This window comes from Copadichromis virginalis, linkage group LG18 (genome assembly GCF_057382275.1).
Source record: "Copadichromis virginalis isolate Kocher_CV1m ecotype Utaka linkage group LG18, C_Virginalis_male_GT1.1, whole genome shotgun sequence".
In the NCBI taxonomy this organism is placed as follows: domain Eukaryota; kingdom Metazoa; phylum Chordata; class Actinopteri; order Cichliformes; family Cichlidae; genus Copadichromis; species Copadichromis virginalis.
Genome location: NC_140635.1, coordinates 10573859 through 10596039, shown reverse-complemented (window position 1 = coordinate 10596039; position 22181 = coordinate 10573859). Strand labels below are relative to the sequence as shown.

General features: G+C 40.1%; 2 protein-coding genes and 1 long non-coding RNA gene across 3 annotated transcripts; 1 reads left to right on the top strand and 2 right to left on the bottom strand.

Moving 5' to 3' along the window:
* Window positions 1-224: 224 nt before the first annotated feature.
* On the bottom strand, window positions 225-4922 carry sdr39u1 (short chain dehydrogenase/reductase family 39U, member 1). Its single transcript, XM_085440460.1, has 6 exons — window positions 4819-4922; window positions 3993-4099; window positions 3613-3695; window positions 3391-3512; window positions 3122-3274; window positions 225-1386 (listed from the first exon to the last, which is right to left on the bottom strand). The coding sequence occupies exons 1-6, from the start codon at window positions 4832-4834 to the stop codon at window positions 959-961; spliced, it is 909 nt and encodes a 302-aa protein (XP_085296586.1). The 5' UTR covers window positions 4835-4922; the 3' UTR covers window positions 225-958.
* A 2707-nt stretch (window positions 4923-7629) lies between these two features.
* On the top strand, window positions 7630-10134 carry LOC146687319 (uncharacterized). Its single transcript, XR_014916365.1, has 3 exons — window positions 7630-7763; window positions 8848-8873; window positions 9733-10134. It is a non-coding gene; the product is annotated as an uncharacterized LOC146687319 (long non-coding RNA).
* An 841-nt stretch (window positions 10135-10975) lies between these two features.
* On the bottom strand, window positions 10976-21941 carry LOC146687318 (leukotriene B4 receptor 1-like). The gene is made up of 6 exons (XM_085439454.1): window positions 21837-21941; window positions 15997-16204; window positions 14025-14622; window positions 12682-12882; window positions 12527-12570; window positions 10976-11564 (listed from the first exon to the last, which is right to left on the bottom strand). Exons 3-6 carry the CDS (start codon window positions 14601-14603, stop codon window positions 11294-11296), a joined length of 1095 nt encoding a protein of 364 aa, XP_085295580.1. The 5' UTR covers window positions 14604-14622; window positions 15997-16204; window positions 21837-21941; the 3' UTR covers window positions 10976-11293.
* Between the last annotated feature and the right edge of the window lie 240 nt (window positions 21942-22181).

Below are 22181 nucleotides of genomic sequence, written 5' to 3'. Positions count from 1 at the left end.
TTTAAAAAGTATTTTGAAATTGAATTTACCTTGAAGCATTTCATTTTCAATGCGGTCCAAACAAACCTTAAAGTTGTTTATTCAGCAGAACAATACATAACATGAGCTTTATGTATTTTTTTTTGGTAACATAACATTTCACAGCCTTAAAATAAAAAGGGTAAAATTTCTTTTTGCACGTTTCCGTGTTGCAGGTTAATTCAGTGACACTGTGAGACTCAAAGTGAGATTTCAGCAACATTTTTAATTTACTGCAGGCCACAAAAAAGATCCAGTAAACTTGATTAACCTAGACTTATGTAAACGACTAACAAAAAAAAAAAAAAAGACTCCAGGCTATGACCTGTAGCTCCAATAATTGTTTCGGTGCTTCACCATCTGTAATGTGGTCATGTGGTTATTTATATTACTAACCACTGTGTCACTGACAATTTTTTTTTTTTGCATTAATTAGGAGTTAATAACAATAAACACGGTCACTAGTTGCAGCATTAATGGCTAGATGTACAACCATCCAAGATTATCTTCTGTAGCTCTGTTCATGAGTTTGAACGAAAGGAGCAAAAGCTGCTAAAGGAGAAAGTTTAGACACATCTGTTATCAAGACTCAACTCTGTCAGATTTATTTTACAGAAACACTTCAGTATCAACAATCATGTCCCAGTGCTTTCTAAATGTAAGCAAAGGCTTAAAGCCGCTTGTTATTGTCCCGAATGCGGAGAAACACTTTAAAGCAAAGCATGACATTTTATTTAAAACAGTTTTTCAAACATGATCCCATAACTGCTCTTTAGCAATATGAGAAACAACAGTTCATCAGTACACAGATCTGATGAATAAGTAATTTACAACAGTCTTTTACTGAGTCATGATCCTGGGATTCATTTTCAATGACTCGTTTAGCCTCATATTTGTTTATTCTTGTATTACAGTAAAAATGAACCGCCGTACTCTCTTGTTAATTAACAATCTCCTTCAAAGCGGAGGTCAAGTCAGGGTAGGTGTACTGAAATCCAGACTCCAAAGTCCTCTTAGGTATGACTTTCTGGCCTTGAGTAAGGATCACGGCCCTCTCCGAACCCAGCAGGGCGTTCATGACAAAGCCAGGTACAGGAAGGATGGTGGGCCGCCTCAAGACCCGACCCAATTCTTTAGTGAATTCATAGTTTGTGTTGAGAGCCGGCGCGACTCCGTTGAACACTTGTGGTGATGAGGAGGGTGGAGTGTCAGCAGGGGGCTCCAGTGCGCGGACAATGATTCCTGCCAGGTCTGAAACGTGGATCCAGGGAAATGGTTGTCTTCCAGATCCCAGGGTACCCCCGAGGCCGAGCCAGAACGGCAGCAGCATCTGCTTCATGGCCCCACCATCACGACCCAGCACTGCCCCTGGGGAATGCATGGAAAATAAGAAAGCACATGTTTTTCACTGCAGCCATTTTAACTTGTTTAATGATGATTTACTGGGACACTCTTTATAACTGAAAAACCATTAGTTCAAGCTTATGCTGTCCATTCAGTCAATCTAGTCAGATTATCTGCCGTGAAATGGCCCACGAGATAAAATTTTAATTCATGCTATAAAAACTGAAAAAGATAAAAAGTAATACAGAGATAAGATACTTTAAATCTTCACATGTTGTGTATGCATGTACAAAATGCAAAAGTTTAACAGACTGATGGTCTTTTAAAGTTTTTCTTTGGATGGTGGTAGCCTTTTCATTCTTTTTATTCTAGTTCTTGTACCCGATCGTCTTCAAAGGAAAGGTTTTTGCCCCAATTACTTTCTTTAGTTTGTTAAACCAGTTAACACTGACCTGTGAATCATTCAAGCATGAAAAAGGCACCCAATTCAAGAAATGAACCACTGTTTTTAAAAATGTATCCTTAGGCACTTTGTTATTATATCATAAAAACAAATTTTTTTCCACATTTCTTTAAGTCGATTTAGTCAATCTCTGAAAAATGCCAAGGATAACATATTTTGACAGGCATAAAAATTATATTTTTGGTGATTCCAAAATAACTATGAGCAGAACACTTAGGCTATGTTCACACTGCAGGCGAACGCGCATCAAATCCGACTTTTTTTGATCCTATCCGACTCATATCCGATCATGGTATGACAGCTTGAACGGCACAAACCCAATATTTTCAAATCCGACCTAGGTCACTTTCGTATGTGGTACTGAATCCATTACGTATCTGATGTTTTAGAAAGCGACTGCTGTTTGAATGGTCATTTTGCATTTAATCTGTCTTTTACATCACTGACACAAGACGGACGCCAATTATCAGCGCTAGAGAAGACAAACGAGAAAGCATGGCGGCCGTTGTTAAAGCACGGGCTCTCTTTTTTCTCTGTTTCCTTCTTTCTCTATTTAATTTGTCAAAATTCTGTCGGTTACGACTGTGCAGAAATTGATAGACTGCTGCAACAACACCTACTAGCTCTGTAGCCGCCATTTTTACTTCCGCAAACAGAGCGCGTTGTGTGTGACATCTTCTTTTGTGCATGTGGACCACTTTGAGGGCCATGAACCGTTCACACTAGAGCGCATTTGCTGTCACATTTTATTTGTAGTGTGAACAACCAGAAAAGGAAAAAAAAAAAAAATCGGATTTGATCAAAAAATTGCAATTGAGCATTAACACCTGCAGTGTGAACTACAGGTTACACTTACAAATTATGAAGAAACTAGATGTGAGGACAAAAGAAGTGGCAGGCCTAAAGAAACCATCTACAGCAGACGAACAGGATCTGAAAGCCATGTTCTTAAGAAATAGGAAAAAAATCCAGCAAAGACCTTACATAGGACCAGAAAGATGCATGTGGCCCTTCATCTGATCCATTTAGACCACGGGTAGGCAATTCCAGGCCAGGTTTTAGATCTTACCTTGGGTAACACAACACACCTGAATCACATGATTAGTTTGTTACCAGGCCTCTGGAGAACTTCAGGACATGTTGAGGAGCTAATTTAGCCATTTAAATCAGCTGTGTTGGTTCCAGGACACATCTAAAACCTGCAGGGACACCGGCCCTCGAGGCCTGGAGTTGCCCACCCCTGATTTAGACAGATTCAGAATGGACAATAAACATAAGCATGTGCCGTATACAAACCAGGCCGGATGATGACTTGTTTGGTGGTTTTTGCCACATTTTCAGGAAGTAGTGCTGCTGCTTCCCACTCTTTGACAAGTCTTGAGAGAAGGTCAAACGGAGTCCATTCACTGTCTTCTGTGTATTGAGCTGTTAGACTGGGTTTATAGCAAGCTGTGTCATGAAAACAAACAAACGAACAATAAGCAATAATAGAATTACTATCTATATTATCAATGAGTTCATCTGATCTGCTGTGCTGAGTAGAATCTCACTTATTAAATGCTTACCTACACCTGACACCAGCACCCAAGAGTGAGGAGGACTGGAGGAAGCAGCAATGGCTTGAGAAAGAGCTTTAGTTGTGTCAACGCGACTGGAGAACAAGTCTTTTTTGTAGCTTTCATTCCACCTTCAAAACAGAACCCAAGGGAAGAAACAGTGACAATCCCTGTAAATGCATTAAAATGCTGCAGATATTAGGATGGACTCTTTGATTATTTATTTCTCACCATCGCAGTGGGTTTATGAGATTCTCTCCAGCCAAGTTGACGGCACCCTCACACGGTGGGAGACCCTGAGACTCCAGCTCACCCTGCAGGAGCAGAGAGGAAGAAACATAAAGATGTTTAGAAATGTCACTGGATCTGTAAACTATCCCCCTTCCACATTTATCAGTTTGTACGTCTCTGTCTGTACAGTTTGTACATACTGAATTTCCCGGAGGAACCAACACGAGGGATTAATAAATTTCTTCTCCCTCTCTAATTTCAGTCCTTCAAACCATCAGGCATCAGCTCCAGTATGATGTTTCGTTAACAGTGATGAATCAACAGGTCCTAAAATGAGCTTTAGGTTTTCCCTTTTACTTTGTATTAACTTTAGGTCATACCCATGTTATCTTCCCTGGACCAGGCTGGCGGGATATCAGTGTCACCTCATGACCTTTGTCCCTAAGTAGGCGGGTAAGCTCACGGCCAACGAAGCCAGATCCCCCTCCTACAAGAAACACAACAGACAGAGAAATCATCAAAAGGAACAAACTGAAAAACAAAAGCCGCACACTTCCTTCAACTTAGAAACTGTGATTCGTACAAGTGTGTAAAGAAAGTACTGTATAAAGATTTAAAATCGGATTTATTTTATCATATCGTGCTTTAATTTTTTTTAACGTTTTACGTTAAATTTAAAATTACACTCAGTTTTAACTGCTGTAACAAAGGAAAGTCGCAACTTTCAAAAAACCCTTTTTGCTCATGACGTTAAGGTGGCTTTGGGTCAACTTTATTCTCGTTTTTGCAGTTTAACTTAAAGAGAAATATTTATATTATTTAACCAAACAACTAAATAAATACATAGAAACGCTTCAAAATTATTAAAAAAAAACCCTCAAAATTAGGTGAGTCAGGCATGCGTGGTGCGCATGCGTATTGTACATGCTTACAAAACATTGCTTTGTGCATTACCTGAGCAAACTCAACTATGAAACACACCATAAGCACACAGTTTTAGCACGCTTTCTCAAAGCTCCCAGGCTCTGTTCACAATAGTGCTACAGCCCAACATAATGCACAAGTACAAACTCACTAATGGATATAAGGCACTTCATTATTGGCCGCAACGTAAACATTAGCTGTAAGCTATCTGAAAGCGTAATGTCACTCTGACCTTTCCGAGCAACTTTAAAAAACGTGTAACTTTTTAAAAATTGTACATACCTATTAAAATTCTCATGGCCAGAAGCTTGCCCTTTAACCTTGAGTTAAATCTCAAAACGCCACCGTACACGAGTCCCGCCTCTCCTTCTTCTTCCTCTTCTTAAATGTTATTGGCGGTTGGCAAACAACTGATTGGTGCATTACCGCCACCACTAGTATGGAGTGTGAACTGGAATGACGCCCCCCCCCCCAAAGAAAAAAACACCTCAAAGCCTTTCAAACACTCTTCCCGCTTTAAAAAACTGAAATAAAGCCTGGTAACTCTTACTTCCAGAATCCTTTTGCAATAGGTCAACCAGATCCAATTTCATTTTCATATTAATAAGGTTTTGGGATAATTGTCTCCTCTCCACCTGATATTTCGGACAGTGCAATATCACAAACTCTATAGTTTCTGTGTCTCCACAGAAGGCACATTTCCCTAATTTCCTTCGGGATTAATAAAGTATTCTGATTCTGATTCTGATTATGTTTCCCAATCAAGAATAATGTAGCATTTAACCCAGTATGTCCAAATCTCAATCTCGATATGACCATCTCCTCTCTCCTGCTCCTTCCAGTGGTCCTCATTTCTCCTACCCCCCTTTGTATTGTACACAACCACCATCCTCTCCTTTCCTCCTCCCACTGCTTTTGCCATCTACCCCTCATTTCTTGCCGTATGATACTCTTCACTTCAGCTTGACCAAAACTAACAGCCAGGTCAACTGTCCCATGTTTTGTGGCTTGCTTCGCCGCTCTGTCTGCCATTTCATTCCCCATTATTCCATAATGGGCTGGAATCCATAGAAACACAACTGTAAGACCCATCATGTTTATCCTGAACAGTGTTTGCTGAATTTCTGCTAGAATATCTGCTCTCACATCTGAGTGACTACCTTGTAAACTAAGCAATGATGCTCTTGATTCTGAACAAACAATAGCTTTTAATGGCCTCATATCTTCCACCCACTGAACCGCCAACAGAATTGCAAGCAGTTCTCCAGTGAATACTGACAGTCTATCAGTGATCCTTTTTTCTATTTTAACCATGAACTCTGGGACCACAACTGCTACACCAATTTGACTGGCTGAATCCTTAGATGCATCCGTATATAATTGAACACAACCATAAAACTGGTCAATGTAAGCCTGCACAGTATAGGAGTTTAAAATAAATGCCCCATCCTTAGTCTTCTTATCCAGTAGAGTGAAATCAACTATGGCTTCAGGAAGTATCCAGGGAGATATTGCTGGTAACGAAACTCGTCCAACTGATCCAGTTTAAATTCACTTGCTCTTCCACCCACAATCCACCCAAAGCTCTTTGATTTCCACCTTCCTTTCTCCCAGCAAGGGTTAAGAACTGCTTGTGGTGGGTGATCCTGTCCATGGCCTTGAAGATTTGCCCAATAATTAAGTACAAGTTGTGTTCTTCTCAGTCCTAGAGGCATCTCCCCCATCTCCACCTCCCTCCTCTCCTTCTCCAGCTGCTCTGTTATCAAACTGTAATTTCAGCGAGTTTGGTCCAATCGGCGTTCCGTACTTTAGCCACGCAAACACGTCATTTTGTAGTTCACAGTTGGCTTGACCGAAGTCGGAATTCTTTAGTAACAGCTGACACCTGCTGGTTTTAGTGATGTGATGTCGTTCCTTTTCAAATTTAAAGGAATAATATGAGATATAACCCCAAACTTTTTTAGCTTTAAGTACTAAAAGTTTAACTCACACCGCCTCTGACGTAACTACAGCATCCGAATGAGAAATGTTTACCCTTGATTAGGTAAGAAATTAGGTAATATTAGGCAATAAATTATTAATGTAGAAGATCATAGTTAAAACAAACAAAAGTTGTTGTTTTTTTTAAGTTTAAAGCGAATATCTTGTAACAGACATTTATCATTGCAGGATTAGCACAGATGCACAGGAATACGAGTGAAATAAAAATGCCATTTATGGTATCATTTTCTGCTAATTAAAGGGTAATACAAAACGTAAATATTACAATAGCGCCATGGGCCACAGTCCAACATCAACAAAAGCTAAACAAAAATCTTAACAACAGTAACAACAATAATAATTTAATTTAATGTTGTTATTTATGTTAGCCACACACACACACACACACACACACACACACATATATGTGTGTGTAACAATGTGCTGCTTTGGAAAGATGAAACCAAAGTTGAGATGGTTGGTCATAATGCACACCGCCATGTTTGCCAAAAAACCAAACACAGCATATCAACACAAACATCTCATACCAGCTGTTGGTGGTAGAGGGGGGTAACAATTTGAGGACTGTTTTGCGGCCACAGGACCTGTGCACCTTGCATTCACTGTGCTAATCAAAAGTATTTTAGGGTCAAATAAGAAGTAATCGGTCCCATAGCTACAGCTTGGCAGCAAATCTGCAACAGAATGGCTAAAAAAAGATGTTGCATTGGCTCAGTCAAAGTCCAGGCTGCAACCTTATTAAAATATTGTAGCAGGACCTTCAGAGAGCTGTGCATAAAAGTTTGCCTGCTAACGTCAATTAGCTGAAGCAACACCGTAAGGACGTGTGGGCCTAAATTCCTCCAAAATGACGTTAGAGATTGATAAAGTCATGTGGAAAATGTACTGTATGCCACTGTATGTATTTTCCTTACTTGTATATTCAGGCTGTGCCTCTATGCTGCTACTTTATGTCATTATGTTTACATTTCGGTAGTAATGTGTTTCAGTAATAATATGCAGGATGCGTATTAAAGAGAAGATGTCTTGAAAGTATACTGTTAAACGATGTTTTTATTTTTATGCGGCACAGGCAAACCCGGAAGCTGCTTGCTTGACGGCAGAGAGCAGGAGACACGTGGTTTGATAAAGAGATAAATTGCGGCTCGGGCTCATTAACGACCTCTCTTCCTTGTTGCGGTGATGCAGGTCGGACATGAGGTGCTGGAGAGACGAGAACTGACGAGGTGACACCTTGTTTTACTCTAAATGTTCACCTTTAGTGATGATTCTCTTCGTTATTGTCGCAGGTGTCGTGTTTATATTTATGCGTTTGCGCGTTTCTTGACGTTATTTCCGCACATTGTTAGCTCGCAGCTTCAGTAGCGCCAAATGCACCTCGTGGTTTCCGCTGATGAGGAAAATGCAGCTGAATATTAAACGATGCGTACGAGGGACTGATGCAATTTAGGCTTTGATTGGGAGCTCAGTGAACTTTAAGGTGCTGGGGCTGTGTTCTGTAATGTTATAACAGTTTAGGTTGATGTGTTTGAGGTTAATGACTCCCATAGGAGGAAGACCTGTGGGTCAGGGTTGGTGTGTACTTCAAACATCACATACAAAACGATCTAAATGAAGCTGGCTTGCTTCACCGAGAACTGAACGAAACTGATTAAAATTGGAAGTTAATTTTAGTTGCGTCAAACGACACAATACCCGTGCATAAGACCTCCGTGCTACTATGTTGGGTCAACTAACGTCCACTATGAACTTCATAAGTAACAAAGTTAAAACTAATATAAAGGTCAAGCACTAAGGCCTTGTTTACAAAGGGTATAATCCGTTTTATTAAGAACTTGAGGAGTCAGCGTGTTCCCTTTGTTTATGCTTGTAAAACAAAGGGTTTCCTGTCTTGTCCTATCTGAGAGTGTAAATTCCTAAATGAGCTAAATAGGTTCTGTAAGTTCTAAACATTGCTGTAATATTTACCAAAATCACAAGCTGAATGTTCAGTTCACACATTTTAAAATGCATCAACTAAACTGTGCATTATATAAAAAAATAAGAAATTATTTCTTTACTCTTAGCTTTATCACACTAGGCCCATTAATTGAGTTGTGCCATTTCAGTTCTCATCCTATATCTGCTGCAGATGCAGACTTGCCAGCTTTTAGTCAAACCTTGATGATGAGTTGCATGTGAGTCCGTGTTTCACCTGAAACCTCATGATTATCTTTCACTGCACTGATGGGTTTGACAGTAAGGGCGCAGGTCAGGCACTCTGGTGTGTAAGTGCACAGTTAAGCTAATCTTATGTTCCTTTTCTTTCAGGATTTCAGAACCTGGATGTGTCCAAGGTAAGGTTTCTTCAGTTTTGTTCGCTGAAATTGCATCACAATATCTGTTGGTTTAAAAGTGTGGAAATTCCAAGCTTTAGATTCAAGGTGTTTAATGTCATGTGTCCAAAGAAAGGCATTTCTCTGTGCAAATGAAATTGTTTCTTTGCTGTCCACCCTCAGATGCTGGTTAAGATATACAATAGAAATGGAGCAGATAAAATACAAATGGTACAAATAAATAAATGAAGACAGAAAAGGAGATAAAATTAAGAAATTTAAGATGCTGAAGTCAGGTGGTCTATAGTCAAAATTTAACTAGGGTCAAATTCTGCTAGGTAATTTCTTTTTTTGACTTTTTGAAATTAAATGGTTAATGCAATCCACTCTGGATATCAAAATCCAGCCCATAATCTGATATTGAATGGCCAATAAGCTTGCATCACAAAGGAACCGTATTATCTAATAGCCCATTTTCATTAGTCCCTATTCGGGTCAGGACACTTTTTAGGGTTTTCCATTAGGTGATAGTACCTGGTACTTTTTAGTACCAACTCAACCGGGGTACCAAGCAATCGAGGCAGAAATATGAAAATGTGTCGGTAGATGTGGTCACTGATTGGCTAGTCAGTGATGCATGAAGTCAGCAAAGCCATTAAGTTGATGACTTTAAATTAACTTAGGTTAACATTAAAGTGTTACTTAGTCTGTGCAGTATGTTTTTATATTGTGGTGTACTAAAAATGTGTAACCAGAGTTTAGTACAACATAGTTCAACAGCACCCCCACTTTTTTTTTTTAATTTATTTTAAACTCTAAAGTGATTGTAATGCTGAATTAATGCCTTTGAGGCTCTATTAATATTTTCTTTGTTTGACAGGTGATGGATCCTTCATGAGCTCTGGCTGCTGGGTTTCCTCAGGTGGAAATGTTGTGATTTTAAAGTATTAAATGTAATTTATTTTAATTAAATCTTTGTTTACTGACAAATACAACTCGATCTATATTTCAGTGATAACAATTTGTAGTAGGTACATTTGTGTGTTCAATAAAGCATCTTTTTTGTAAATCAAACTTTTGCAGGTTTTTATTTCAAATGTGTAATTTGAATTGTTTTTGCAGGATGTGTTGGGCTTGGACTGTGCAAAGGACTTCTTTTTAATTATGGTTAATGTGCCGTACATTTGAAGTTGGGGCAAAATGGGTAAATGAATATTAAAATTAGACTAGGAGCATGTCTAAATGGACCAGTCAAAACATGTTTAAAGTGTAGTGGGGAAAATGACTCAAAATGACTAAATTAAAATTCCTGTTGCCTAATCTGCGAAAAGGCGTTACTGAAAGGTATGAAAAGCATCAGTAAAACTGAGGTCTTGACCTCAGTATACACTCACTGGGCTCTGTCATTGGCTACAGCCTGCTACTATAGCAGATATTTGACAAGATGCTGAAAAGACTACTCAGATTTTGGTCTATTTGGATGTGATGGAATCAGTTGCTTTGGGTTTGGCATCTGATACAACCTTCATTCCACAAACCAAAGGTGCTGTATTTGACTGGAGGCTATTTGAGCAGTGAGCTCGTTTTCAAGTTGAGGAAACCAGTTTGAGATGACCTGAGCCTTGTGCCTTGGCAGCAACAATGGTATGCAAGTGTACTTGTGTTTAGCAACGCTCAAACATTGATCACCAGCATTGATGCAAGCCTGGAGAATCCACTGTTGCACAAAACTCTGACTTTGACCATTTTTGGTGAGGAAATTGTAGCATTGGGAATGGCACATTTTCTGCAGCTGTAGCCAATTTTCTTTAATTTAGAGATGCTCTTCTACATTTGTAACAATTAGTTTAAGTTGGTGGTGCCTTTTCTTGGCTCAAAGTCATTCTGGCTTTAACGATGACAAAATAAAAACAGATTATGTAGAAATGTTGGACAAAGAGCAGGTTAAACACGAGTCCTTTGACTTGAGCTTCTATGTAACAAATCTGACAGAAGCTCATGACACTGTCAATTGCAGAAGATTTTAAATGTTTTTTTTTTTTCATTGAAAGTAAACTGCATTAAAAATTTCTTGATATTGAATATGCAGTTTTCTTAAAGTGTACTTTAGTAGCAAGCATCAGTTTTCATTCACACCATTTTTATTTTACAAAATCAGTCTTTACATTAAGGAATAAAAACTGTAAATACGTTAAAACTGTAGTTTTAACGTATTTACAGACCTGAGACTTTACAGATATTCAGATGCACGTAGACGAAGGTAAACTGCTTGTGCTTACACTCCTGACTTCCACTTTAATTGTGTTATCACATTTTAAATAAAAAAAAAAAATGCTGTGCTAATGCTTGTTGTGTGTAGCCTAAAATCTATAAGTCCACATAAAGCTTTACACAATTTTAAGTGCTTTCATTTATATATACAGTCTGTTAGTGTATGAAGTTCATTCAACATTCCTGTTCTCTGGAGTAGAAGCCACTGTACGATTTTGACAATCAACATTACTCTCTCCGACATTGTCAGTTGTGAGTCGGGTGCTTTTGGTTCCTGTTTGATCTGATAATGTTCCCTCAAATAGCTTAGCCATGAAGGCAAAACCATTTTTCTTGATGTAGGATTTCCCTGCAAAGGTGTAGAGGACTGGGTTAGCACAACTGCTGATGAAGGCCAAAGCTGAGGTCACTGCACGGCTGGACTGAGAGATGGTATCTAATCTGCAGGGGAAAAGTTTGAAAAGTCATATATATATATATATATTTTTTTTTCCAGCTGTGTTCATTGCACATAGATTTCTCCACATTCTGAATAATTTCATAATATTATGTACTTGAGATGGTAGGATGGTCAATGTCTTAACAACTTCACATTGAGGAACATTACTCTGAAATTGCTGCACATATTTTAGATGTAGTTTTTGCAGATTGGTGACCCTTTACCCATCTTTACTTGTGAAAAACTATACCTCTCTAAGATGCTCTTACTGACCTGTTCCTCTAGCACTTCCACTGCACTTTTTGCATTTAAACATTCAAAGTTTGTACTTGCTCTTGTAAGAATGCCCCCCCCCCCCCACACACACACACACACACACACACCCACACCCAAAAAAGCTTTTTTTTTTTTTTTGGTTTCAGCAGAGTGGATCCCGCCCGAGGGCCCAGACACTTCCACCTTCCTCGCCTGCTCAGGTGTGGTGGGAAGTCGGGGGCCGAGCTGGGGACGTGACCCAAGGATCCACAGAGCTGTAGGTGCCCCAAGTTATTCTCAGGCAGGGGAGGGGGTGGTAGCCTAGCCCGCTGTAGTCTGATCCCAAAGCTGATGAGGGAGTGGATCCCGCCCAAGGGCCTGGACACTCTGCCATTGCCTGTGAGATGTCCACTTTCCTCATCAGTCCTGAGCTAGGGATGTGACCCGAGGGTCTCACTCACTGGCTAACACATTAGCCACAGCTAGCCGCTAGAGACACAGCAGCTACAACTTTGTTGTGGGGATCTGGGCAACAGAATCCTGGGAAGCTACCGAGACAGGCTTCCCACCATAAAGGTAAACGGACACACACTGTCACCACACACTAACCATATATTGATGCCACACAAAAGCACACACATGTACAACCAAGTAAAGAATATGTAACAGAGTGGAGAAAGAGCCTCTACAGAAAACTTAAGTTACTCACCTTTCTCTTATGGGTGAGTTCTTTGGGTACCAAGCAGCTGCCACCTTTGGTAGAAAACAAAACACACTCAGTATTCACTCAAAAGCACAGCTCTCTTAACAGAAATTTTGAGCAGATTTGATGCGAATATTTGTCAAGAACACGCCCTCGCACACCTGTACCATGTTGATGACGTGGTACGGCAGCCAGAACAGACCAAATGTGATGACAATAGCCAGGATGAGTTTCTCGCTGCGGGCATTTCGTTGGAACTTGGTCTCCCTCAAGCGTTTCAGGATGACAACATAGCAGGTTATAATGATTGCATAAGGAATAATGAATCCTGCCACTGTCTCAAATGCGTACTGAAACCTCACCTGAAAACAAGAGCATATAAAGAAAGGCACTTTTCTTCAGACATGAACTGATTTCTCCAAATATGGAAAACAAATAAAGAAGTAAAAGCTAAAATTGTAAAACTGTTTAAGTTGAATTAACTTATTTGCTTTGTTTTTGTCAAATTAGAGGACAAAATCAAACATCTGATGACTTTAAGCCACGTCATGATGTCTTTTGTGTGAAAAAGCACCTTCTGCATAATAAGTATTTTTACTATATACATTCTGAAGGGAATTTGGATGCTACTAGTTTTGAAGCCTTAATTAACAACAACTTTTATTGTTGCCACTTTAGCTTAGTGGGTGAACAAGCGAGCACCTGCCACATGGCTGGAGAGCTATGACCTAGGTTTGAATCTGACCTACAGCACTTTGCTGCATGTCTTCCCTCTCTCCTCCTCTTCAAGTATTATCTTAACTGCTTTGCTATCCAATAAAGGGAAAAATGCCAACAAAACTAGTATTTTAAAAAGAGGACTTTTACCTGTAAAAACAATGTTTTGCATTGATCCTTTATGAAGGATCAACACAAAAGCTTGAAACACATGGAGTCTAGTGTATAAAGAATCTTTTAGTAAAAGTAATCTGCTCAAAGCACTATGGATACTAGTTAAGCTGCAGCTATAAAAGGCCTTAAACACAGTAAAAAAACACATCTGCAACCTCCTGCTAAAATAGACTGTCTACTTGTTCATGAAGTTGTATCTAATAAAATTTATTTTTATGTAAGTATTACCATTATTTCTTTTATTATTATTTTTTAAGTCAGTGGTTTGTGACATTGAAACAGAATTCATTTTTAAAGAAAAGACTGTTCTCAGTTTTTTTCTCTTCAGCACCCTATTATAAACTGATGTGAATTAAGAAGGCTGATATCATCCAATGAAGATTTTCAAGTTGTTGATGCATCTTTATTAAAAAACAAAAAACAAAACAAACCTAATTTCAGATAGGTGTGCTGGACCTTTTGCTCAAAGCATGTGATCATGTTCAATACCTCACTCACTATTTTACGGGCTCTCACATGCAGAAGGTTTTTTGAAGGCATTTTATGGATGGAAATATGATTATGAAACTAATCAGATCAGTGGCAGACAAATAACCAACACAAGTGTACTTACATGTCTACGCAGTGTGTGATTGGATGCACACACATATGTTGTTTGATTCATATCATCAGTTTCTTTTTTCACATCTCGAAACACCAATGAGGGGATAGACATGGCCATCACTAGCACCCATGTGCCTAGGATCACCCTCCTCACAACCTTCCTGGTGATCAGGTGATACAGTGTGTGTGGAAAGACTATGGCCAACAGCCTGTGCACGCTCATCAGGGTTATCAGAAAGATTGACGCATACATGTTGGAGTTGCACAGGTAGAACAGGATTTTGCACATGGCGTTTCCAAAGACCCACGTCTGCATGACCAGGTAGATGATGAAAAAGATGGTGAGAGCCATGAGGAACCCATCAGCACATGCCAAGTTAAGGATGAGGAGAGTGGTGACTGAGCGTTGTTGGCAGCGGGCCAGGATGCTCCAGACAATGAAGAGATTTCCAGGGACGCCCAGGAGGAAGACCAAGCTGAGGATGAGGGCACCAATGGCTGCGGAATAGTCATTTTTCACAGCATTTTCATCATCAGGGTCAGGGGTGGGGTTTGGTCCAGTCAGAGGTGAGAGACTTGAGTAGCTCATGGCAGAAGAATTTTTGATCCTTTAGATGGGAAAAAACATTAGAACACCAAAAGGAAATTATGTAGCTTACAGCTGCTCCAAGACAATGACAGTAACAGACTAAACTAATTTAATATGACAATGTATTAAAAAGTCTACAAAACATCAGCAATAGCTCTAAAATATATATAACTATAGATCAATTTAAATATCAAGAATATTACAGAGGTGAAATAAATGAGATTGACATTTAACTCTATAAATCAATAAATAAACAAAACTAATGAGGTCCAAAACACTAGAGTAGCCCTTGATAAATGCTAACTTCATGGAAACTGTTTACAGTGGTTATAATTCAGCATGACTGTCAGGTTAGCAGATTGCCCCTTCAGTATTATTTATTATCATTCATTCATTCATTTATCTTTTTAAGATAAGCACCTTTGAACTGCATTTTCGGACTCTCCACGTTGAACAGATGTTTCTTATCAAGAAAGAGCTTCAATACCTTAATCCAGAAATCATGGGAGACCACCCAAAACACGTTTAACCTGCACTGCCAAAGCCTAAATCCTATTTTACTTAATAGATCTAAAAAACTTCTACAAATATGAAAACCAAAATGTTTGACTTTGGTAGTGTTTATTTTTCGACATTTAACCATCAGCTCTGTACAGATAGATTTTAGACACTTCCTAAAACCACAACCTATTTTTTCTCTGTGTTAAGCAAATTAGATATAGTTTTTTACTAGTTTATTTTTTTTTAAAAGAGACAGAAATTACTGAACACAGAGTTTTTGGACGATTTGATTCTTTCAACAAACAACATTCAAACAAACCATAATATTAAGAAGACAGTCATACACAATAACTGAGGACATGTGCTACCCTGACACAGCGTTTAAATATTTGCAACCAAGCCAACGATTCAGCCCAAACTTGTCGAACATTAGCTGCACTGCGTCAAAGAAAAGTATACAGTCTTTGTTTCAAGTTGATTTTTTTTCTCCTTTGTCTCATGTCGAAAACTGATATGCCGAAGTCACAGACAGTCATCCTCTGCGTCAGTTTTGCACCTTGTGGTAAAAAGTATGACGCATCTGTGCACTGATTGCAAAGACAAAATAAATATAAGTGATAGTGACAGAAGTCTAAAGGTTCACAAACTGGTCAACATACGATGATATGATGAGAACAAGACATCAAGTCTTAATTTCTTTTCTCTGGTACCACTAAAACACACTGTTTATTTTCCCCTGTTGGAGTTTTGCATGTAATTAAAAAAATTAATTACTGCCAGGCTTACATCACCAGTAAGTATTGCAACAAAAATAAGATGCTGTTTGTTATCAAAAAGAGGTCCAAAAGAAAATATGCTAAAATGGCTATTTAGTATATATTATATTGCTCACCTTTTGACGGTTTGTTATTTCTCCGTGATGTGTATGAGCTTAGGATGTCCGCTGTTCCCAAAATTTGATGGTGTTCCTGTGAGCTGAATAAAAACTGAATCCTTTCCTGCCTCGCAGGCTGTAACATGCTGTCGGTGAGGGGATGTCCTTCCTTAGAAGTCATGCTATTTCTTTTTCCGTCTTGCACAACTTTCCTATGTCATGTTTGCTGGGCACACAGGCACAAACATGTATTTAGAGATTACACACACACACATCAGCAAAATGTAATTGTTCACATAAGTCTCTGTCACTGACAGAAATGCTAATTTTCAAAATATAAAACAAAACCAAACAAAAAACCCAAACAGAACAAAAAGAAAAAAAATATTTAAACAGCCTTAAAAATACAGAACAATTGAGAACAACAACCAATTCTAAACTGGGAGCGAAATGAAGTCAGATCTGTTATTCACTGTAATCTCTTCCTGTCTGTCAGATCCAGAAGCCAGTAGCTAAACACATTTTGAATTATTTTTACCAATGGAAATCAGGAAGAAAAAAGATTCAGAAAGAGAAGTACTGATAGATGAATTCATGAATTAAAAAGGCATGCAGAATTCCTGACAATATATCAGTGTTTAAGGCAGAGATGTCAGGTTTATGTTATTGTTTGGCTGCCATGCACTGCATGTGGGTGTCCAGGGCAGTGCGGATGAAGATCAGTTCGCAAAAAGAGTCACTCTTGAGGAAAGAACCGAATGTACATATGTCATAACCATTGAGGAAATGTGTGAAAACAAGGAAAACAGAAAATCTTTCATTCATGAAAGCCATGACAAATACACTTTCCCTCCACAATTAAAAGATATTTTATTGTAACCAGGTTGAAACTTTGTGGTTGTGAGTTAATGATTGAGGTGACTGATTAATAAAGATCCCGATGGAAAGTTTTCAGAATCAGTAGAAGCAGTTTTCAATCTTCACACCATTTAATAGCATGCAGGGATTACATGGGTATCTTATTTTTAGACTGTTGAATACAATACACAGTCCAGCAGAGGGCAGCAACACTTCAGCACTCTGTCTACCTAACATTAGCAGAGATCCCTGAAAAACAGCTGCTCCTAATACATCCAAGTTCTCTGTTTTAATTACATAACCCAGCAATCAGTGACCTTCAGGGAACCATGAAGGAACATTCTTTCTAAGTTCCCTGAAGGTTGTGAGGGCCAAAATGAGGCTATGTGAGACAGTGAAACATTTGAAGCATTTGTGCTGGAATTGCATCGAGGTTTTGGTGCGAGATCGACAGACGGATTGGTGCCGTGTCTGCAGCGATGTACTGTACTGGTTTGTCGTGGTGACGATAGAGCTGAGTATAAAAGCAAAGCTCTCAATTTACCATTTGGTCTATGTCCCTACCTTCACCTACAGTTACGAGCTATGGGTAGTGACCAAAAGAAATAAGTGGAAATAAGCTTCCTCCAAAGACTGGAATCTGCTGCCACATCAAAAGGAGCCAGTTGGTTTGATCATCTTACTAGGATTTCTCTTGGGCACCTGCGAGATGTCATTTTTAATATTTGCTGTCTTTGTCATATCATCAGCAGTCTACTGTTTACTATCATAGCCAAGTGGCTAACAAAGGTAAACAGAAGTTTTCCCAATTCCTACTAATGAATGTTATCTTGTTTCAAGATACATAATACCTGCCATTATCCAAAGTCACATCTGCTTTCCTGTATCTTTTGCTTGTTATCGTTTTCTCTTTTTTTTTTTTTTAAGCCTGGTGGCTTTGACCTTTTTTTGTCCATCTTCCATCAGTAATTTTGCTCTCCAGTATCAACACCCAACCCAACAACATAAACTAATAGACTACTAGATCTACACCTTGTTGTGATTTCACACAACCCAGGAGAAATAATTACTACATAATGGGCTTGAATTGACAATATTATGAAAGAAATGTGCACTATTTGGAAGCAGCCCGCCCCCTCCCCTTTCAACAGGTTGTGTGTGAGACTTCAGCACAGCAGCAGCAGCAAGCAGGCGCACCGAGGGCCCTGGCGCACACTTTTCGCTCACTCATGTGTATGATAGAATTTAGAAAACACATCGGTGAAAATTATAAGTCTATATAATAATGTCTTCAGCTTTTGTGTTTCTTGTCTTGCAGAACATGTGCAGGATTAAGTCTATCATCAGAGTAGATCTCCTGCTGACCTCCAAAATCCAAAAGGAAATGTTTTTGGCCCAGTTTAATAACCCTGTACAGCCTGTCATACAGTGGATGCAATGGGTGCCTATGGGCAACAAACAAAATGTCCAGTGTCCTTGGAACAAACATGTACCGGGTCAAAAACACGATGATGCCATGAAAGGGGAACTACCGGGCCTGGGCGGCCAGTGACAACATTACGAAGCAGGCGCGGACAACCGTCCCACACAGCACAAGGCCTGTTTTCATTGACTGAAGGGCAAGGACGTCCGGGTTCTGATCATTGCTGAGTGGCCATGGCAGTGTAGTCTACGCCAATATACACGGGAGAAACCAACACGTAGGAGAGACAGTCAGGGATGTGATTGGACTTTTACCAGCCACATGCTGAATGTCTATCGTAAACTCCGAAATGGACGCCAACTGGCGCTGCTGGCATGCGCTCCATGGGTCAGAGACCTTGGATATTGCAAGGGATCAACATATGTGGTAAAGTTGCAACCCTCGAGCAAAATGCATGCACTTCGTGTCATGAGGTGCAGGGCCAGCTACTCCCTGACGAAAACAACACGTTCGGCATCCAGTGTATGACTGAAAAAGGCGAGTGGCTGCCAGACACCGGAAACCCGCTGTTCCAACATGGCACCCTCTGCTACGTCCAATGCGTCAGTGGTTAATGCGATCTCTGCTGAAGGAAACGGGTGGGCCAGCAGGGTGGCATTAGCTAGCGCAGACTTGGCCGTGGATTATTCCTGGATGCATTCTGGGAGCCAGTCAACAAGATCTTTGGCTGTTTTACCTTTCAAGGCAGCGTAGAGCGGCTGTAGCAGGTGGGAAGCTCTGGGGAGAAAGTGGTTGTAAAAATTGATCATCCCCAAGAACTCCTGCAACACTTTAACCGACGTGGGATGCAGAAAAGCCGAAACGGCCTGGACCCCATCTGGCAACGGGACCACACTATCAGCAGAAATGCGGTGCTCCAGGAAATCCAGGACATGCAACCCAAACTGGCACTTGGAAGGGTTGGAAGCAGAGTAAAACATGGTGCAGATGGGACTCGTGCTCGCTCACCGAGCAGCTGGCCACCAATATATCGTCCAGGTACACGAAAACGAAAGGCAGCCCCCGCAAGACAGAGTCCATCAGCCTTTCAGGCCAAACAGCATGCACAAAGACTCGAATAAGCCAAAGAGGGTAATGACAGCGGTTTTAGAAACGTCTTCGGCGTGCACAGGAACCTGGTGATACCGCGGCACCACGTCAATGTCAGAAAAAATTCGAGGTCCCAGTGAGATGGGCGGAAAAATCCTGAATGTGGAGGTGGGGTAACGATCGTTCTCCGTGGCATTATTTAAACGGTGAAAATCTCTGCATGGCCGCCGCCGACCGTCTGCCAACACCCAGGTCTGAGAGGGAGAGAAGCTTTTCGGCTCGCTCCGCATCGGAGAGGGCATAGCGCTGAAGAAGTAGTTCCTTAAGGGCGGCATATTTCCCTTGGGCGGGTGGATCCCGGAGGAGGGTAATTGCACGACAGGTGGCTAGCGGGTTGAGCGAGGCCACCACATGGTGATACTTCGTGTTGTCAGTCGAGATGACACGAAGGGTGAACTGAGCCTCCACGTGCACGAACCACAATGCGGGATCATGGAGCCAAAAGTCCTGCAGCTTCAGCGCCACAGCAAACTTAGCTGCAGCAGGAGGCGGAGGACCTGCAGTCGTTGATGTATCCAGACCAGAGCCGGCGTCATCCTCAACCTGTAACATGTTTGAGTCTGGGGTCACCAATGTGGAGGTAAGCACAGACAACACGGGAGCTCTTAGTTCTCACTCCAGCTTTATTCCTCTCTTCACATCAACTGAATACATCGCCACAAAACTCAGCAACACATTTCCTCAACACTGGGTGTGAGTGGAGCCCTCTAGTGGTCCACCACAGCATTAAAATTTTAAATCGCGTTAATTGTGATGACAGCACCAACGTTGACAGCTATAGTTTGATGGTTTGTTTTTATTTTGCGAGCTGGTTATTAGGTGCTGCTCCAGCCAGCCAGAGAATCCCCGCTGCCCCGCCCTCTCCTCCCTGGAGTGGAAGCCCATTAAAATTTTATGTTAATCAGACTCTAGCAGGGCTGTGCAGAGAGGTTTAAAGGGGCGGGTGCTCAAAGTTTAAAAGGGGCACATTGAACCAGGTTGAATAACAACAACACACATTCATCAAGAATCTAATATGGGAAGGGCAGGGTTGTGTTGATCTGAGACTGTAGACATTAAAAAGTCCACAGGAGAGATGGTAGCTGATTAAAGTGTCATGAGATAATAACAAAATGCAAAGATTGGTGACAGCGCTTGGAACCATAAGGCAACAAAAACTGTGAGAAATAATTTAGGATCTGCCTGTGAATCACTCTTTGCTTCTCTTCTTCCTTCCATCCCATCATTTCATATATCTCTCTCCACTTGCTGTCTATGTGAGAACAAGGCACAACTTGTTATTGCAATAAACTATAATCTAATTATCCACACCTAACAACTCTTGCACTTAATCTATAATAAAATGATGACAGAAAAATGTTACAGCACTGCCTTTAGTAGCCTCACACAGCTCCTGCTGTTTCCTCCTCATGTCCTTACCAGGCATGTCTGCACAATGTTATATCATGAGTAATATTTTTTTTAAAATCCATCTAAATAAAACACACACATGCACGCACACACAGTGACATTTTAGACCTTCTTCAGAATACTGTATATACTATGGGCATCATGGTGCTGATCCAGAATCCTTACATTATTATTTATTACTAGAGCTACAATAATAAAGCAAAGAGGAGGGGGAAGTAATAAATATGAAATAATGTCATTATGATGATTCCATTTTTTTCACTATCCACTCTGTGCAAAGCTTATTACATTTTTAAACTGTAGAGATACAATAATTTTACTGCTGTAAAATCCAACTTTTGTCTTATTTAAAATATAAATCTAATATAATCTGCTTCTTAATGTATGTTCTTTAAAATACAGCGTGTGTTTTTTTAAATATTATAATAATGCATAATTATGTGGACATGCATATTAGATCGTTTTTAGTGAAATATAATCCCTCCAGAGAGGCAGGAAAAGCCCGGAAACTTACTTTAAAACTAAATATGTTCTAAATACTTTAAAACTAAATATGTTCCCTAAAAGGGTGACAGAGCTACAGACCCATGACAGCCTTACACAGGTAGCCAGCAGCTGTGACCAGCACTATATGTGCAGTTAATAAAAGGACAGGTATTCCATGTTTGGCACTGATCACCACCTGCACTCATGTATATATCTATCTATCTACTTAGCACTTTTAGTTCTTATTCTCATTTTTATTTTCATGTCTATTTAAGCTTAATTTATAACAGTATTTATAACAGTATGTTTGCACTGAAGCACCGCAGCAATTTCCTAATGTTGTAAACCCGCTCAACATTTGGCAATAAAACCCTTTCTGATTCTGATTCTAATGTTTGTCACGCTGTTGCACGCACAGCACGCTCGTTTGTTTCAGTTCGTCAGTTGCAACAAGACAACTTACCAACGTGTACGTAATAAGCTAATACTCCTGTGTGCTACACACTACAGTGTACGCTGTACACCTACTTACTGGTTGTGTCGCATCAGTCTGTGTCTCTGAGTTAACTTGTGTTTCTCCTACAGCTCCGGACCGCTAAAAATGCGCGTGCTCTTTGTGAGCTCGTTCCCGGCTCGTAACCAGCGCGTTCTGCCGTCAAGGGCGATCATTGGTTAAATGTGATCATGTGACTGGTGCAAGCGAGATCCTTTTATTTAGCAAAACTGTGATTAATAGTTAAATATTATTGTTGAGGGGCACAGACAGGACTCCGCACCCACACACACATAAAAAATAATAATAATTTTTTTTAAAAAGTTGCCTTATCAAAAGCGCACTTTGGGCATCCATCAGGAAAGGGGCGGGTGCTCAAGCCCC

Coding starts and splice junctions, on each gene's coding strand:
- sdr39u1 (XM_085440460.1), bottom strand. Junction 3,696..3,992: donor GTCCAGGGAAGATAACATGG/GTATGACCTAAA, acceptor CTGCTCCTGCAG/GGTGAGCTGGAGTCTCAGGG. Junction 3,275..3,390: donor GGTGCTGGTGTCAGGTGTAG/GTAAGCATTTAA, acceptor TTCATGACACAG/CTTGCTATAAACCCAGTCTA.
- LOC146687318 (XM_085439454.1), bottom strand. CDS start 14,603: ATGAGCTACTCAAGTCTCTCACCTCTGACTGGACCAAACCCCACCCCT. Junction 12,883..14,024: donor ATCACACACTGCGTAGACAT/GTAAGTACACTT, acceptor TCTTGTTTTCAG/GTGAGGTTTCAGTACGCATT. Junction 12,571..12,681: donor ACGTCATCAACATGGTACAG/GTGTGCGAGGGC, acceptor TTTCTACCAAAG/GTGGCAGCTGCTTGGTACCC.